This window comes from Leopardus geoffroyi, chromosome C2 (genome assembly GCF_018350155.1).
Source record: "Leopardus geoffroyi isolate Oge1 chromosome C2, O.geoffroyi_Oge1_pat1.0, whole genome shotgun sequence".
In the NCBI taxonomy this organism is placed as follows: domain Eukaryota; kingdom Metazoa; phylum Chordata; class Mammalia; order Carnivora; family Felidae; genus Leopardus; species Leopardus geoffroyi.
This window is the reverse complement of record NC_059333.1, coordinates 149,390,236-149,408,721: the sequence shown is the minus strand read 5'-3', so window position 1 is coordinate 149,408,721 and position 18,486 is coordinate 149,390,236. Positions and strand designations below refer to the sequence as shown.

At 51.2% G+C, this 18,486-nt stretch overlaps 1 protein-coding gene across 13 annotated transcripts in view; it reads left to right on the top strand.

Moving 5' to 3' along the window:
• The window catches only part of TRAK1 (trafficking kinesin protein 1), a 194,950-nt gene that overhangs the window by 150,423 nt on the left and 26,041 nt on the right, over nucleotides 1-18,486 (top strand). For all 13 annotated transcript variants that reach the window (XM_045437019.1, XM_045437017.1, XM_045437018.1 and 10 more), the window contains 7 exons: nucleotides 5,715-5,831; nucleotides 8,979-9,079; nucleotides 9,865-9,973; nucleotides 11,799-11,877; nucleotides 12,818-12,948; nucleotides 13,573-13,647; nucleotides 14,368-14,505. In XM_045437019.1, the coding sequence (XP_045292975.1) occupies nucleotides 5,715-5,831; nucleotides 8,979-9,079; nucleotides 9,865-9,973; nucleotides 11,799-11,877; nucleotides 12,818-12,948; nucleotides 13,573-13,647; nucleotides 14,368-14,505 (750 nt within the window). The remainder of the gene's footprint in view (nucleotides 1-5,714; nucleotides 5,832-8,978; nucleotides 9,080-9,864; nucleotides 9,974-11,798; nucleotides 11,878-12,817; nucleotides 12,949-13,572; nucleotides 13,648-14,367; nucleotides 14,506-18,486) is intronic.

The following is an 18,486-nucleotide window of genomic DNA, read 5'->3' as shown; positions in this document are numbered from 1 at the left end:
CCGACGTCGGCTCAGGTCATGATCTCATGGTTCGTGGGTTCAAGCCCCACGTCGGGCTCTGTGCTGACAGCTCGGAGCCTGGAGCCTGTTTCGGATCCTGTGTCTCCCTCTCTCTGACCCTCCCCCGTTCATGCTCTGTCTCTCTCTGTCTCAAAAATAAATAAATGTTAAAAAAATTTTTTTTTTTTTTTTAAAAAGTATATATTGAATAAGTGCCCGGCTTTAAATGTTACCAGGCCTTCACGGCACAGGTGCTAACTTAGACCCTCGTTTCTGCTCTGGAACTGGGATTGACTTTGGGTCATGTTCTTATTCATTAGCCCTTCTCCAGGAAAAGAGTAGAATCATGTGGGAAATGCAGAAATCATGGTTGTCATTTTCGGCCGGTCGTGGGACAAGGTTGAAACACAGGGCTGAGTGGGAGTGATGGGACCCAGAGTTTTTAGAGGCGTCTTTTTACCCCGCTTTTTTTTTTATTAAAAAAAATTTTTTTTAACATTTATTTTTGAGAGAGAGCACGGAGGAGGGGCAGAGAGAGAGAGGGAGACACAGAATCTGAAGCAGAATCCAGGCTCTGAGCTGTCAGCACAGAGGCCAACACAGGGCTCAAACTCACAGACCGTGAGATCATGACCTGAGCTGAAGTCGGACGCTTAACCGACTGAACCACCTAGGCGCCTCATTTACCCCATTTTTTATGTCTCTCTTCCCCCGTGTTTATTCCCATCTGCATATCCAGTTTTCTCATAGCTGCTCCGAAGCCTGGACTCTGAATTCCCCCCTGAGTTTCTCAGGGCTCACCTGCCCAGCAGCTCGTTCTCCCCCTTCTCCTGCAGTTGGTCCCTCACTAATGGACCCAGCTGTGTTGAGTGTGGGCAGGAGCTGAGAGCACTTGGCCACCTGCATGTCACAGCAGTTACCAACTTCTCAGGCCCAAGCAAGTGATGCTAGGTTTTGGGCTGTGTGACAAGGCCTTCTGGTGGCAAGTGGCTGGCATTAGGCACTTGGGGGCCAGCTTGGTTGGCAGTACTGACTTTTTATTCTTTATTTTTTTTTAATGTTTATTTATATTTGAGAGAGAGAGAGGGGGAGAGAGAGAGAGAGAGAGAGAGAATGAACACGAATGGGGGAAGGGCAGAGAGAGAGGGAGACACAGAATTGGAAGCAGGCTCCAGGCTCTGGGCTGTCAGCACAGAGCCCGATGTGGGACTCAAACTCCTGAACCTCAAGAGAAGACCTGAGTTGAAGTTGGACACGTAACTGAGACACCCAGGCGTCCCATAATTTTTTGTAACGTTTATTTTATGTTTGAGAGAGAGCACAAGTGGGGGAGGGGCAGAGAGAGAAGGGGACAGGGCTCCAAAGCAGGCTGTGTGCTGACAGCACAGAGCCCGATACGGGGCTGAAACTCACGAACTGTGAGATCATTACCTGATCCAAGGTCGGACGCTCAACTGACAGCCATCCAGGTGCCCTGGCACCACTGGCTTTTGAAAATGAGAACCTTTCCCACTGTGTCCATCCCCCCCCCCCCACCCCGTCGTGGTGCCATGCTGTCAGCTGTCAGGACCCCCTTGTGTTTCCAGCATCTGCCCCTCACCCCCCACCGTTAGCCCTCTGGTCTTCTCAGGGGGTTACGTCTGGACCTTTCTTTTCATTCCAAGGCCACTCTGCTCCACCGGCCCCCAGAGCCTCAGCGGTGAGGTTTTGTTTTTCTCTGCAGCTGCCCCCATCCCAAGCCTGCTGACCACTTTGCCCCACCCCCCACACTTGGAGACACTTAGGAGACCTCACTGTGGTATCCAAAAGCCACCTACGGACCACATTCTGAAACCCCTTCTAACTTGTCGCCAGGGACATGCCCCATCTTTCCCTGGCTCATGGGGACCTGTGAAGCCGTCTGTCACCACGGCCCCAGGTGGTCTGTAACACAGCCCGCCTCCCCACCCCCCCATGAGCCCCGTGAGCACAGGAGTCATCTTGCAGTTCCCTCCGTTTTGTTTCGTATTTTTTCTGGGATGCTGCCTCTGTGAGTGCCCACTGCTTGCAGTTCTCGGCTCCTGCCAGGCGTGAGCTGGAGTGCCACGTGATCCCCCCACAGGGCGAGATTTGTCTCCGCTTGAACGTCTGGGGCTTGCTTCCGAAGAGGCCGGGGACCACAGCCTTCCTGCGGATAGGATACTGGGTGTCAGTAGTTCCCCTCCCCCAGCCCGTCTCCTGCCGTCATCCTTTTAAGAAGCTGAGTTGTTGGAAAGAAGGCTTGTGGGGCGCTTTCCTCAGGTGGCTCTCTTGTGCCTTCTCTGTTTTATTTTTAGCAGCTCACCATGGCAGTGGTCTGGGTGTCTCCATTTTATTCATAATGCCATTCTTGTCCTGATAAGAGCCACATCTGAGTCACCGCCTTTCCTTGGAACTAGGTGGTTCCCGGGTTCAAGTCTCCCGGCCTGGGTCACGTGACAATTGTACCGTGCTTGGCTTGGCTTTGGTTCCCTTTCCTCTGACCATCTGCTTCAGTTTGCAGGCCTGCCGTCCACAGGCGGGGTGCCGGGGAGGGAGGCGGCGGGGTGTGCGCGGGATGCCAGAGCACAGCCCGGCAGGGGGGCGGAGGGGAGCTCTTGCTTTGTCTCCCCGGGAAAGAGGATTCCTCAGCTTGCCTTGGCATCCTGCCGCTGGAGTTACCTTTGGAGAGGGCTGTTCCGAGGGTCCCTTAGTCATGCGTTTTATCCTGAGATCGGTGAATGAGATGAGTCAGCTGCTCAGTGTGGGAGGCTTGTTGCTCTCCATCCCGAGGGCTGCGTCAGACCACACGAGCGTCACCGGCAAAAGGGGCTGAGCCACGTCCCAATCCTTTTCGGCAAAGCACAGGCAATTGGAATGAGCTCCACGTGGCTGCATTTCCCGAGGAAGGAAGGAACCGGCTCTCTTCATTGTTGATTTCCAAGGGCCTAAATGATGTATTTGTAACCTGTCGTTCTCACTGTCGTTTAGCCCAGTGGTCATAGCCTAGATGTTTTCCTGTTTTTAGAAGTAAACACTTACCGTATGTCGGCGGGTTGTAATAAATAGGAGTGCTTTCATTCCTTTGGTTCTCCAGAAGAAACCCAACCCGTCTGTCCCCTTAGGAAAGAAAACACAGCTCTACTACAGTAAGTTTTTACCTATTGTAACTTTTCGATGAACTACCTTTAGATAACTTTTAAGTAGTCTCTACACCCAATGTGGGGCTTGACCCTACAACCCGGAGATCGAGTCCCTTGCTCTAGTGACTGAGCCAGCCAGGCACCCTCCCTTAGATAACCTTTAGGCACCATGTAACTGTTTAATTTTTTCATTTCATCCATAAATATTTTTATCATTACTTTTTGTCTTTTTTTTTTTTTTTTTTTTTCCCAGCAGAGAGTTTTTATGTTACTCTAAAGATGAGATCTTTGGTATAGATGAGGGGAGGGCCGCCCAGCTGCAGGGCAGGGAGGCCCCCGGGTCTGAGGTTTGCCGTGTAATGGCGGAGGGCGAGGGGCTTCATTGGGCGCACAGCTCATTGGTTTTTCTTCCCCTGCTTATTGCCCTTGAGCTCTGGCCTCTGTGTGCCGTGGGAAGCCCTCGCCGTCCTTCGGGTGCTCCAGCTGGCCTTGCCCAGCGGACCTCCATGATGACCATTTTTGCTCGATTTGTGTGCCGTGGGGTCTGCCCATAGGACGTGGCGCCAGGCGTACAGAATGCCTGTGCTTGTTGGAACTCAGCACGGTCCGCGCTGGGATGGACGCGTGATGGTGGCACAGCGGTCAATGGGCGTGAAGTGCTAGCTGGGTATTCAGCGTGAGAGCTTGTTCCGGTGGACGGATTTAGTAGACTTGCGTTACGTTCGCGGAGACCATGCTTCCAAATGGACACTGGTACTCCAGTTTTAACCGAGTTTTAGCCGGCCGAAACTGCCTGCACCAAATGCTCGCTTTGAGTCGGCCTGGAGAGCTAGGTTCCCTCCCGCAGTCCCTTGAGGTCCTTTCCCCCAGGGACCAGATGAGCACACCTGTGGAGCTAGGGACCCTCCTTGGAAGACGCTGTAACCAGCGTGGGTAAGTCCACAGAGAGGAGTGTCTCAGCTCATTGGGCAGCTCATTGTGCAGCTCATTGGGCTGGTCCCCTTTGTTCCTTGGCAGGCACAGGAGGAGGCGCGAATTGTGGGAATAAGTTGGACGTATCTGTGGCCCTTGATGTGACACCCAGCTGGCTTCTGGGGCAGTGGTGATAACAGTTGCAGGTTTTCGGACTGCGAAGACCAAGGGGAGAGGGACCACCATCTGTGCAAGAGAGAGTGTCAGATCCGGAGTTCTCCCAGACCATACTTTGACCTCCAGCGCTTGCCTCATATTTCAGCGAAACTCCCATGAGAAGCAGGGCAGGTGTGCTGCTGATGCACAGAATAATTTGGTGCAGATGTAAGAAGTTAGAAGTAAAAGCTGCCTTTTTTTTTCCTTTTTTTTTTTTTAAATATCGTTCACCTCTGAATCATAATGCTAGAAGACTTTTCCAAGGGTAACCCCACCTCCCCTCGCCATCTAAGATGAGAGAACAGATGAGGGAATTGGGTCCCGAGGATGTTCGGGCAGAACCCGACCTCTTACAGTCATGGAGAAGGGTTTGCCCGGAGCAGTTAAACTCGACCGGTACCCACTGTAAGAAATGCACCTTAGGTTGTGACTTGATACTCACCTACATAAATACGTGACAAGCAAAAGCGTAAACATGAATTAATACCCTTATCACGTGGAATTCACTTTGGTATTTCAAGTTTGTGCCGTTGAATTTCATTTAAAACAAAATAGCAGTTGCCATTACAAAAATGATTCTCAACCTACTGACGGTTTATAAAAAGCTAATCTGGAGTCTCCCTGACCTTTGTTAAGTGGAAGCTGTTGGCCCGAGGCCATGTACGCATTTGCCTTTGCCACCTGTTCAGATGGGACACCAATCAGGAGATAATAGGCTTTTGGTTCAATTTTATAAGGAAAGTAGTCATGTCTTTTTAATTTTTTTTTTTAATTTTTTTTTTAATGTTTATTTATTTTTGAGACAGAGAGAGACAGAGCATGAATGGGGGAGGGTCAGAGAGAGGGAGACACAGAATCTGAAACAGGCTCCAGGCTCTGAGCTGTCAGCACAGAGCCCGATGCGGGGCTCGAACCCACGGACCGCGAGATCATGACCTGAGCTGAAGTCGGCCGCTTAACCGACTGAGCCACCCAGGCGCCCCATGGAAAGTAGTCATGTCAAGAATGGGAGTTGAACTTACCCGTTAAGTAAGTTACCTGAAGTTATTTGTTACAACTTTCTTAACACCTCCGGTGTCTGCCTCTTTACTGATGGCACCTCCCTGAGGAAACTTAGGGACCGCTTTTTAAGGATTTCACAAATACCAAAGCTGCTGCAGAGAAATGTTTTCGGAAGCATGTTTCTCTGGTAGGAACAGAGACTTGTTTTCCTAGGATTTTAAGGGTCTCTCCTATTGCCCGAGGTCTGTGTAGCTCTTGTGCGTTATGTGGGCAGAGCGCCCCCCTTCTCTGAACAGGTATCGAATGCTGGTATGCGGATGGCGAGTGATTCATTCCTTTGTCATTTCTAAATGCCCTATTTTCCTCAGTTGACACGCAGCACCCTTGGCTCCTTCAGGAAGCGCAGGTGTTTTGAACGTCTGTTCTCACTCTTGCCTTTCATAGAAAGAGCGGGATTTAGAACTGGCTGCTCGGATCGGCCAGTCGTTGTTGAAGAAGAACAAGACACTAACGGAGAGGAACGAGCTTCTGGAAGAGCAAGTGGAACACATCAGGGAGGAGGTGAGGAGCTGTGGCGAAGGCCGGGCCGGGTGGGCTTGGGCTCAGGCCCCCTAGACCTGCCTGCTCCGAAGTGGCCACCTGGAGGCAGAAAGCCGCCTTCCCGCTGCGCCTTCTGTTCATGACCCTCCTTCGGACAGTGTGGACGGCACCAGCTGGGTAGGAACAGCCCTCATGGTCCCCGTCTCCCGAGAGTCCGCATCCTCCATAGGCTGGGAAAGACCCTCAGCACGTGGCAGGAGTGCACACGGGCTAAGACGGCAGTGAGCAGGGGGTCCTGAGGGGGGTGGGCATGGGCAGGCTGGCGGGGAGCCCGGTCAGGAGGAGGCCAGCCTGTGCTGCAGAGGAGGCCAGTGATCGCAGTCTTCCTTACCATATAATTTCATGTTTGTAAAACAGACCCAAAAAATAGCCTGTTGTTGTCATGATAGAAACCCTGTCATTTCCATGATACAAATCTTGGCGAAAGAGTATCAGTGGTCAGGGGTAGGGGGTAGAGTAGGTTTATCTCAAGGGACTCGGGTTTCAGAGGAGTACCACTGGTTTCCCGGAAGGTCATGGTGTGGGCAGGAGGAGGCAAGTTCTGCAGAGTCAGATGGTGTTGCAAGGCTTAGGAGTTAGAGCCGGGCCCTACTTTGTACCTTTTTTTTAATTTTATTTTTTTAATGTTTGTTTGTTTATTTTTGAGAGAGAGAGAGAGAGCACAAGCGAGGGAGGGGCGGTGAGAAAGGGAGACACAGAGTCCATATCAGGCTCCCTGGTCCAAGCTGTTACAGAGCCTGAAGCGGGGCTCGAACTCACAAACCATGAAATCATGACCTGAGCCAAAGTCGGACACTCAACCAACTGAGTTACCCAGGCGCCCCTGTAGTTTCTTTTCCATTATCCTGTTCTTTTAATTTGGAATTTTAGCCGTGAGGACTTTCATTTGATATTCTTCTTCTCCTGGTTTCTTCTCCCCCCCTTTTTTTTTTTTTTTTTTTTTTACTTTTTTCAATGTTTATTTTTGAGAGAGAGAGACAAAGCGTGAGCAGGGGAGGCACAGACAGAGAGGGTGACACAGAATCTGAAGCAGGCTCTAGGCTCTGAGCTGTCAGCATAGAGCCTGACCCGGGGCTCAAACTCACAAATTGTTAGGTCATGACCTGAGCTGAAGTTGGACGCTTAACCTACTGAGTCACCCAGCCACCCCTGTTTTTGTTTTTGTTTTTTTTTAACATGTATTTATTTTTGAGAGAGAGATTCCCAAGCAGGCTCAGAAATGTTAGCGCGGAGCCCAACATGGGGCTCGAACCCAAGAATTGTGAGATCATGACCTGAGCTGAAATCAGGAGTCAGCCATTTAACCGACTGAGCCACCCAGGCACCTCTCTTCTCCCTTATTTTCTATCAGAAACTTTCTAAGTGGGAAGGGATGCCCTTACTTGTGTCTCTTAGATGCATTCAGACCTTTTCCTCATTAAAGCTGTTCCCAGCTATTGTTGTCTGGGTTTAATAATTGTTTTCATATGATGAAATAGATTTGCATCTTTTGAAAGACAATAAGGTCAAATGTGGTTGTGTTTTGGAGAAGTAAAGTTGACCCCTGCTTTCCTTGCCCCCAGTGGTCATGGCCTGACTTCCCCTTCCCTCAGGCATTAAAGCATTCCAGGTCAGCCTCGTCTTTTTTCTTTTTTTTTTTTTTAAATCTTATTTATTTTTGAGAGAGAAACAGAGCATGAGAAGGGGAGTGGCAGAGAGAGGGAGACACAGAACGTGAAGCAGGCTCCAGTCTCTGAGCTGTCAGCACAGAGCCCGAGGCGGGGCTCGAACCCACACACCGCGAGATCATGACCTGAGCTGAAGTCGGACGCTTAACTGACTGAGCCACCCAGGCGCCCCTCAGCCTGGTCTTCTGAGCAGAGGAACGTGTTGCCCAGGACCCAGTAAATGGTCAACCATTGCCCCTCACGGGCTGCTTCCCCGCGCACCTGCCCTTGTGTTGGGGCTTCCTCGCCTCACACAAATGGCATCCAACTCTTGGGAAGTGGAAATACCTCTTTTTCCTTGGAAAAGCTTTGAATTTGAAAGCTGTGATATGTTCCCCTTTGGCATATTATTAAATTGTCAGTCTAGATATTGAAACTAAAGCTTTTGTGCACATAAAGTCTGCTTCTCCATGGAAGTCATAAACACTCGGTTGTGTAGGAAAGCCAAAATAAACCACGGACCCCAAATCAGATTAGAAACCAGAAAGAATGAAAACTTTGTTCTAATTTTTGCTTACAGCAGTAGCTCCCTGTCCCTCTGTACTGAGTGGTAAACGGGCAATGAAAACTTTTATGGCACAGGTTTGTTTATTTTAGACGTCAAGTATAAATCAGGTGATTTGCAACAGCTGCCTTAGCAGTAATCAGTGTGGCCACTTCCTGATGTCTGCCTCTGTTCTCCCTGTGTCTGAAATTGCTATCTTGTGATCCTTGAGTACAGAGCAAGGCCTGGCCAGGCTTGGCTGGGAGCCCTGTGAGGGTGTAGCAGTCACAGGGTGGGGCCGTGAGGGGTGACAAGCTGTTTGTAGCTGCTCACCCAGAGCTGGCATCGCCAGGGTCCCGGTCCGCGGTGGCATTCTGTTTCAGCAGAAGTGAATGGCCTCTTTTTTTTCATTTGGTAACAGGATCTTTTTCTCTGGCCGTTTGCCCAGCCGATCATCTGGCCACTTGCAAAACCCATATGCTGCCTTGCCCCCCTTCCCCAAATACCATTCTGGAACCTTCTAGTCCCCTCTCACCTCATCTCTGAACCAAAGTAAAAATTATAAATTTAGGCAGAGGGCTTTCTGTCCAAAAAATAACGGACTGTATTTTTCTTAAACGGGGTCAAATGCAATCTCTTTTCTTTGTCGAGCACAGCATCAATTACACGCGTTCACTTTTGGTAAGGAACGAAACGTCGTCCCCCCAGCAGCAAGTGCTGGAACGTGACTGGGGCATTGTCAGTGCTTGGGGATGAATGTGAGCCCCCGCCGTGTCTGTGCAGGTGTCCCAGCTCCGGCATGAGCTGTCCCCCCCTGTGTCTGTGCAGGTGTCCCAGCTCCGGCATGAGCTGTCCCCCCCTGTGTCTGTGCAGGTGTCCCAGCTCTGGCATGAGCTGTCCCCCCCTGTGTCTGTGCAGGTGTCCCAGCTCCGGCATGAGCTGTCCATGAAGGATGAGTTGCTGCAATTCTACGCCAGTGCTGCAGAGGACAGCGAGCCCGAGTCCGTGTGCTCCACTCCGTAAGTCCCTGCGGCCGGGGCACAGGCGGCTGGCTGTTGCCAGGGTCTCTGGACTCGCCTCGGCAGGGTCGCCTCGCCGGCCGTGAAGGTCAGCCACTCCCAGCCTTCCCCAGACCGAGCATCTCCTCTGCCTCAAACAGATTGATTGTGCTATTTCAGCGGGACATTTAGCAGTTTTGATTGATCTGGCCTGGCCATGGGCCCGGCAGGTGGGTTCTGGAACCAGAGATGCCATGGTGGGCCCCTGGAGCAGAAGGTGTGAGGCCTTCTCTGGGGGTCAGCAGAGCCTCACGTTAGGAGCACGAACTCTCGAGCCCAGTGGCCCGAGTTCAGACCTTGGCTCTGTGGTTTTACTAGCTGCGTGCTCTTGGCCAAGTTACTTAACCACTCTGCTCGTTTCTGCATTTGTAAAATGGAGAGACTGATAGTCCTTATAGGGTTATGAGTGTGCAAGCAGAGTACTTAAAACTGTTCTAGGCACGTTAGAAGTGTGTTACAAACATTAAATAGACTTCCAGGCATCCAGAACTGTGTAGGCTTTGAGCAGTTGATCCTGCTGACTTCTGAGGCCATGTGGCAAATGCCAGTGATGGACAGAGGGTTGGGATGTGGGTCCTGAGGGTGGCGAGTCTGTGAGCTGACGGGTGCTGTTTTCCTGGGGGTCACTGTCACACCTGCATGTTTCATGATCACTCGATGGAAGAGCCCCCCGAGGTTCCCTGGGTTTGCCAGGTTGCGGGGAACAGACGTCTATCCCCAGAGTGAGCCCGTGCTCTCTCCCCCAGGTTGAAGAGGAATGAGTCATCCTCCAACGTGCAGAACTACTTTCATCTGGATTCTCTTCAGAAGAAGCTGAAGGACCTTGAGGAGGAGAATGTCGTGCTCCGATCCGAGGTGAAGCGCGCTCCCTGCTCCCGTCCCCGCTGGAGGGTGGTGGCCCCTTGGCCTCAGGTGGCCGGAGCCGCCGTGGCTACAGCACCATTCTCAGAGGCAACAGTCTGTGGGAGAGTCGCCTGCGCTCAGCTCCCAGCTGCACCCAGCGCTTGTCAGGCGAGCCACGTCTGTGTGCTGGCCATTGGCCTCCGGGGAGCACACGCCCATCCGGGTGGGATCCTCAGGGTGGGGGACAGTGGTGGGCCCCTCCTCGTTCAGCTGGGGCAGGGGTCCCTCGGTGGCGGGGGCAGGGGGTCTCTCCATGGTGTCCTCCAGCTCTGGCATGGAAATGACGCGGAAGCCCAGGGTGAAAGCCTCATTTCCAGGTTGCCGCAGGTCAGATATGCCCTAAGGAAATAGCACATGAGAACTTGGAGACCTATTTCCTAGACAATTAAAAAGGTAGAGCCAAGGCCACTTGGGAACTCATGCTTTTGAGTATTTCTGACTGGCTAGTCATTGTGCCAGACACTTTGCCTGTGTTCTTTTTTTCAAGTTTCACTGCAAGGCTGGAAGCTCCTCGTTTACAGCCAGAAAACCGGGACCCAGGCAGCGGAGTGTTTGATTTGCTACCATGGTGCAAGATAGTGAATGGCAAAGCCAGGATTTGTGAGGCTCTGTGATTCTGAACCTCCCGTTACTTCCCTTCACCCACTGCCCCTACCTGGAAACACTGAGGCATGCAAGTTTGGTACTTTTTGTCCTAATTCAGTGAGTTTATGCTCTGTGGCCAGAGGTATGGCTAGTCGAGTTAGGGCTGCAAGCCCACCTTAGCTGGCCCAGGGGTCCCTGAAACCCCTCCAGTAGGACAGACCACCTTGAACTTGCTCACATGTTGGACAGAGCCTCATGCCTTGGCTGAACAGGGCTAATCATGAGGAAGGTGATGTTCTCTTAGATCTTAGGTCTTCTAGTCCTCATTTACTGGTGGGTAATACAAGCCCAGAGAGACCAAAGAGGGCTGTCCAAGCTTTCTCTGCCAGCCAGTGGCTGAGCCAGGATTGCTGCCCAGAGTTTTCCATTCTAGTGCCTGCCCCAGGTAAATGCTCCAGTCCTGGACACACAGTGGTTCAGCTGTCAGAATGCCCACCTAAAGCAAGAGGGAATCCGATCCCAGCTACAGATTCCATCTCAGTTCAGGAGTATAGTGTCTCCCTGGGATCTGGGGGCTCAGAGATACCTTCTTTCTACCTGGGATATTTTCATCAAACCTTCGGATCTCTCTTTTCCCACGTTTTCAGCCTGGAGCAGGTTCTCTGAGTCCTGTCTCTCAGGTCTCTGAATGTTGGTGCTTTCCTATTGTACCTGGTTTTTACTAAGCTGAATACAATAGCTCTAACTCCAAGTCAGACCTCACAGGAAGGTGCCTCACATAAAACAAGTGTGAGCCATTCTTGTGGTCATCCTTAGAATGCCCGTGGTAGACAGAGCTGAGTCCTAGATACTGTTGGGGTCACAAAGGGGTCTGTGTCTGCGGTCTGGGACAGACGCAAACGAATAGACAGACATTGATACAAGGGTGGCTCCTGTAGCATGCATGTTGCTTTGTGTGGCGCCCTCTGGTGGTACACCGTTTTCATCTCTTCAGCTTTGAACATCCGATTCCTTAACTAAGCAGGGCATTCTGATGGACTTTCTGGATTTGAGGGTATAATGGATCACAGATGGGGAGATGGCCAAAGGCAGCATCCCAGACCCAGGTTCATCCTCGCTCTACGCCTCGGCCTTGCCCGCCCCACCAGTCCAGATGTGAATGTGGGGCCTCTGACCTGACCCTTGTCCACAGGCCTGCCAGCTAAAGACGGAGACCATCACCTACGAAGAGAAGGAACAGCAGCTGGTCAACGACTGTGTGAAGGAGCTGAGTATGTCCTGGCCCTCGTGCTCCACCCCTACCCCCTCTTTTTATTTTCTGCATCATTGTGACTAGACAGATTTGCATCACCCTTGAGAAAGTACAATCTCCCTGCCAGCTTGGGTTCAGTAGCATTTTTCTGAAAACTAGAGGCACCCCTCACTCTGATTCATGAGAAATTGGGTGCTAGGTTGCCATCCATGCACTGTCTTAATTTCTCTTCTCACGGAGACGGATGTCTGATTTCGATGTTGGCTTTCTACTGGAATACTGGAGTTATATGATGCCTAAATTAAGCCCGGTTACGGAGTTCCGGTGTTAATGTGCAAAAACTGGTTTCTCGTGACTGATGTGCAAAAGTTGAGGCCAGAGTTCTCTGCTTTGCAAACAAGTACTTCCCCTGTCCCCTCCATCATAAGTTTACAAGTTAAGACAAAAGGGCAAACAATATTTTGAGCTTCAGCAGAACACTCAGTAGATGAAACACACCCTGTGTTCACATCTAGTAAAATGAGTTATGACTCTGAATATGGGTTGAAAGCACCCAAGGGAATTAGACTGTGCAGGTAGCAGTTCCTTCTAGAATGGGGTGCAACAGGGGTTCCTGTTAATGATGTGGATCTGCTCGTGCATGAAGGTGAGAATTTGGGCAGATGGACCTTGGTTTGGTGTGGCATCTTCTGCCTGACGCCCAAAGCCTGATTTCCTCTGGGTCAGGGGGGTTGGGCCCCCACACCAGGCCCGGGAGCCACACCTGGGGGCTGCCCTGACTGAGCCGGGGCAGGAAAATGGGTACTGTTCCTCCCTCCGTGTTCTCTCCACTTCTGCCCCCCTCCCCCCCCCCCCCCGCCCCCGTCTTGTAACAAAGATGCTTTTTCTTGTGCAAGCCACAAAGAGACCATTCTCTCTGGGTCTGACTCCCTCTGGTGATTGTCATTTCTTGATTAAAGGGGATGCCAATGTGCAGATTGCCAGTATCTCAGAGGAGCTGGCCAAGAAGACTGAGGATGCTGCCCGCCAGCAAGAGGAGATCACACACCTGCTGTCCCAGATAGTTGACTTGCAGAAGAAGGCCAAAGCTGTAAGGCTTCTGTTTCTCGAGCCGGTGCAGATGGCATTTGCACCTGAAGACCGTGCCCTTTGGTCTCATAGTTTAGGATTTTGTGCTGCCCTTTTGGAGAAAAAGGCTTAGCAGATTCAATAGGACAAAGCTCGTTGTCCTGAACCGGGGAGGGGATCCTGTCATCACCACTTATCTCCTAAAAAGAATCTGCACGTTAAAAGAGTTTGTGAACAAAGGTGCTGTCGATAGGGAGTTTTGGAATTTAATGTTTGAATTTTCTAGTCTAATATTTGTTCTTGCAAAGCACACCCAGTGTGCTCTGTGGCAGAACAACACTCCCCTTTTTAAAATCAGCCTTGCAGCAGCAAGAAGCAAACCCAAATACAGTTTAGTTTCCCAGCTCAGGCCCTTGCTAGAAGCAAGGCGAGGTGATGTGCGTGTGGAGAGGGGCCGTGGCTGTGCTGGATGGGGGCAAGGCTGCTTTCAAAATTGTATAGAAGGAGGACGAACTTTTTACTCTGGCACAGAAGTCTCGTTGTAGAAATGTGACAGGATTGTAACAGCTCAGATACTAAGAGGAGAACAGTGAGCCGCTTCCAGTGTCTTAAAAGAGAAGCTGACTGGCCCCTTGGCGTGTTGCAGTGTGCCGTGGAAAATGAAGAGCTGGTCCAGCACCTGGGGGCGGCTAAGGATGCCCAGCGGCAGCTCACGGCCGAGGTGAGCGGCTCTGCCTCCCTTCTCCAGGCCCGTCGCGCTTCTCAGCCCCCCCCTGCCAGGCTGGGGGTCACTACCCGTTTTTCTTCTGAATCGAAAGTCGTTCTTACTCGTAAATACGTGCTCACACTGTCACTGCCACGAGGGCCGGGGAGGCTGGCGCCGCACAGCCCGCTCCTGCTGAACGTTTCCATCAGCGAAACGACACGTTGCTCGCCACGTAAAGGCGCCTGTTGAGAGATGTGGCTGGAAACGAGGGTGTGACGATCTCTCCCATTCGTGTCAAGATAGATGGATGCTGTTGGGAAACATAATTTTTTAATTTGAGTATAGTTGGCACACCCTGTTAGAGTCGTTTCGGATGTACGACGCAGTGATTGAGCATCTCTGTACATTATTCTGTTCTCTCCACAGTGTAGCCACACCTGTCCCCATACAGCGCTGTTGCAGTGCCATTGACGCTGTTCCCTATGCTGTGCCTTTCATTCCCACGACTTCCGCATTCCGTAATGGGAAGCCTGTGATCTCACTTGCCCGTTGTCAGAACTTGGGAGGTTTCTGAGCCCATGAGCACGCACGCGCGCGCGCGCGCACACACACACACACACACACACACACACACCCGGCTGGAAGCCAAACTGAGCCTCAAGCGCTCTTTGGTGTCCAGCTTCAGGGCTCAGGGCCGCCGGTCCCTGACCCGCACGCTTCTCTGACTTGCTGCAGCTGCGCGAGCTGGAGGACAAGTACGCGGAGTGCATGGAGATGCTTCACGAGGCGCAGGAGGAGCTGAAGAACCTCCGGAACAAGACGATGCCCAACACCACGTCCCGGCGCTACCACTCCCTGGGCCTGTTCCCCATGGTGAGCGTCCGCTGGCTCCACGCCCCCACCTCCCACCCAGCAGGGCGCAGGGGTGCCCCCGGTAGGGAGGCGGGGTCTGGAGCGTAGTCTTTGCGGGAGGCTTCTGGTCCCACAGCTTGGCTCTCGATCGGAGTCAGGGGCTTGTGTGCCCAGCTGGTGGCTCCTTGACTACGTGATTGTTTCTTTCCCATCCCTCTGACTCCGTCGTGTTTCCTCCTCTTCTCCTGGACCGGTAAATTTCGTAGGAACCTCAGGTATTTGGAAGATGTTATTCATACATTATTATTTTTCTGACCTTGTTAGAATATGAGCTATTTTGGCCTCACCGTGCATTCCAGAATTCTTAAATTGCCCATGTAGTCCTGCTGGTTCTTTCTAGGCTTATTTTTTTGTAATTTTTTTTAATGTTTAGTTTTGGGGGGGGGGGAGGGAGAATGTGAGTGGGGGAGGGGCGGAGAGAAGGAGACACAGAATCTGAAGCAGGCTCCAGGCTCTGAGCTGTCAGTACCGAGCCTGACGCGGGGTTCGAACTCACCAACCGCGAGATCGTGACCTGAGCTGAAGTCGGGCACTTAAACGACAGAGCCATCCAGGCACCCGTTTCTAGGCTTATTAATCATTCTCTCGGTGGTTTTCAGTATCTGTGATCTGAAAAAATCTCTCTCCCCACTATGGGAGCTGCTTTTACATTCCTACAAAATGATTTTCCCTCAGTCTTATTTCTTAACTCTGGCTTGACCTCTTTTCATGTTTGGGCTTTGAGGAAACATGGTGGAAAAGCGGCTTTTCCGGGTTGGCCCCTCCCTGTTGGGGTCGGGCAGCCCAGGGCAGGCCCCCCCCTCTGCCGCTCCTTCCCCTGTGATACTTGGTGAGCTTCCTCGGAAATCTTACCTTCTTCTGTCAGAGGAAAACCCCTTGAAGGTGGGGACCGTATCTTACTGGCTCCTCTTCTCCTTCCCTCTGTCGAGTAGCCTGTTATCTGCACTGTGTTCACATGTTGTAGAAGTGTAGATGCTTAGCAGACACCGGGTTTGGATGGGTGGGTAAACAGACTGAAGAACAAAGTGCTGAGAACTTTTATATTCAGGTTCTATTTCCGTGGTTTGAGGGCATACCGCGGTCTCTTTGAGGAGAGGACTTTTGAGAGAAATACTCCCAAATGAGATACGAGTAGATGGCAGCTTCAGTGTTTGTGCAACTCGGTCCCTTCCGGATTTGGCCTTTCCTCGGGGCTCTTGCCTTTCACACCCCCCCACCTCCCCCGCCGGTGCTGACTCTGGCTACCCCCGACGCTTGTTGCCTGCCCCATGTTGCCTAAATCACGATCTCCTTTCCTTTTTGCTCATGTATATCAAAATCAGCCTAGAACGATCTCTCTCTCAGCTTGACTGAAATTTAGTGAAACCAAAACGGAAGCTGTATGACGTAGCTTTCCAAGGAGTAGATTGGCGATCCAGAGTGTCCAGGAATCCCGGTTACGGGATTTAAGAACAGGCTGTGCCCCAGATTCCTCCACCTAGAGCTGATGACACGGAGCTCAAAGACTGTCCTGCGTGGCGATGTACATTCCCTGCCTCAGTTTCCCTCCTTCCTGGCTTCCCATCTTGGCGTGGTGACCTCCGGGGGGCATCTTATCTCCCATGCACTTGGGGTTTGCCCCACGGCATTCCCCACTCACAGGGATGGACCCATAGTTTAAAACGAAGCCCTTACGTAGCGAAGTCCAATTAAAAATCTGTATTTGGGGGGCGCCTGGGTGGCGCAGTCGGTTAAGCGTCCGACTTCAGCCAGGTCACGATCTCGCGGTCCGTGAGTTCGAGCCCCGCGTCGGGCTCTGGGCTGATGGCTCAGAGCCTGGAGCCTGTTTCCGATTCTGTGTCTCCCTCTCTCTCTGCCCCTCCCCCGTTCATGCTCTGTCTCTCTCTGTCCCAAAAATAAATAAACGTTGAAAAAAAAAAAAAATCTGTATTTGGGTTTCTTCTGCAGAGATCCTCAGCTTTCATATTTGCTGAGGTAGAGCTTCTGTTTGCCTTTTTCTGTAGCTGTTGGCATAACTCAGTTTTTTGAAGATGGCTATTTTTAAAGTGCACTATGTATTAAAGGTATTTAAGGCAAGTTGAGTGGTGCCGTGCCTTGTGTTTCTGGAGCAGAACACCAGGGCTGCCTCTCTCGCTCCCAGACTCTCTAACTGCTGAGTGGCACGGTGAGTAGCAGTTTCTGCCTGAGGAGTACATCCCCGGCTCTCTTGCCTATGGCAGGGGTTCCTAATCTAGAATCCCCACCCCGGATTCAGGGGGCCCGTGAACTTGCGGGAAGGTCATGTCTTCTATTTTCATTAATCCCTAGTCGTTTCTTTCTTACGTGAAGGTCGGCAACAAACCACAGCGATGTTAGCACCCCCGTGGTTTTGTCACCAGTTGAAATCATAGGCGCTTTCATGGCACATTTCAGTTGTAAATGTCTCAAAACTCCTGTTCATGCTGAGCTCCACTTCAGAAGCCAGAGCCTGTGTGTTTCTGTTTCACCATCGTCGTTACTAACGTTCTTGTAACTGGTTCAATAGATCTGGCTTCCTTTTTGTCCTCATTATTTGATTCACTTAAAAATATTATTCTAGGGGCGCCTGGGTGGCGCAGTCGGTTAAGCGTCCGACTTCAGCCAGGTCATGATCTCGCGGTCCGTGAGTTCGAGCCCCGCGTCGGGCTCTGGGCTGATGGCTCAGAGCCTGGAGCCTGTTTCCGATTCTGTGTCTCCCTCTCTCTCTGCCCCTCCCCTGTTCATGCTCTGTCTCTCTCTGTCCCAAAAATAAATAAACGTTGAAAAAAAAATTAAAAAAAAAAAATATTATTCTAAGAAGAGGTCCATGGCCTCCCCAGACTGCCGGATGGGGTCACAACCAAGAAAAGTCATAGAGCCTGTTTGCGACATCCTCCCAGCATGGCCTTGAAATTGGTAGTTTAGTGTCTTATCTCTCCTAATTTGTGTGAAGATATTTTCCTCATGCAGAGCTCTGAATGTAAGCTGTGTGGTGAATTATAGTATTAAGCAAAGTAGACTGGGGGCACTTAGGTTGCTCGGTGGGTTAAGCGTCTGACTTTGGCTCAGGTCATGATCTCATGGTTTGTGGGTTCGAGCTCCACGTCGGGTTCTGTGTTGACAGCTCAAAGCCTGGAGCCTGCTTTGGATTCTCTCTCTCTCTCTCTCTCTCTCTCTCTCTCTCTCTCTCTCTCAATCTGCCCTTCCCCCGCTCATGCTCTGTCTCTCAAAAATAAACAAACATTGGGGGGGAAAAAAAGTAAACTGGGGATGCTTGGCTGGCTCAGTTGGTTGAGTGTCAGACTCCTGATTTCAGTTCAGGTCATGATCTGAAGGTCATGACATTGAGCTCTGTGTTGGGCTCCACGCTGGGCATGGGGCCTACTTGGCATTCTCTTTCTCTCCCTCTGTTCCTCCCCTGCATGTGCATTCTCTCTAAAACAAATACATGAATGAATGCATGAATGAATGAATGAATAGTAAACTGGCTTTAAAAAAGTCAGTCCTGTTCACCCAGAGAAGCCTTTTACAACCTGGGTTATGTTGACTGTCAATCTGTGGGTAGTAATTACTAAATAAAATTGCCCACTTATGAATAGGAATTGAAAACAAGCCCACTAACCATTTATTGACCCAGCTTCTTGCTGACTCCTGTGAGTCTCCCCACTTGGTCCCAGGTTCCAGACTGGAGCATCCCTCCCTGCCTTTGGGGCTTGGAGGTAGACACCTTGGAGTCCCTTGCTCTGTCTGCTGGGAAGCCATTAGCCACAAGTGGCCATGCAGATTTAAATCCACTGAAATTAGTACGGTTCATTCAGGTTCTCAGCCACACTGACCGTGGCCGGTGGCTCCCGCAGTGGACAGTGCAGAAAGCACATTCCTGTCATCCCAGGAAATGTGTTGGTTAGTACAGAGTCAGCCCTTCCCTTCAGGTTGTCCTAGGTG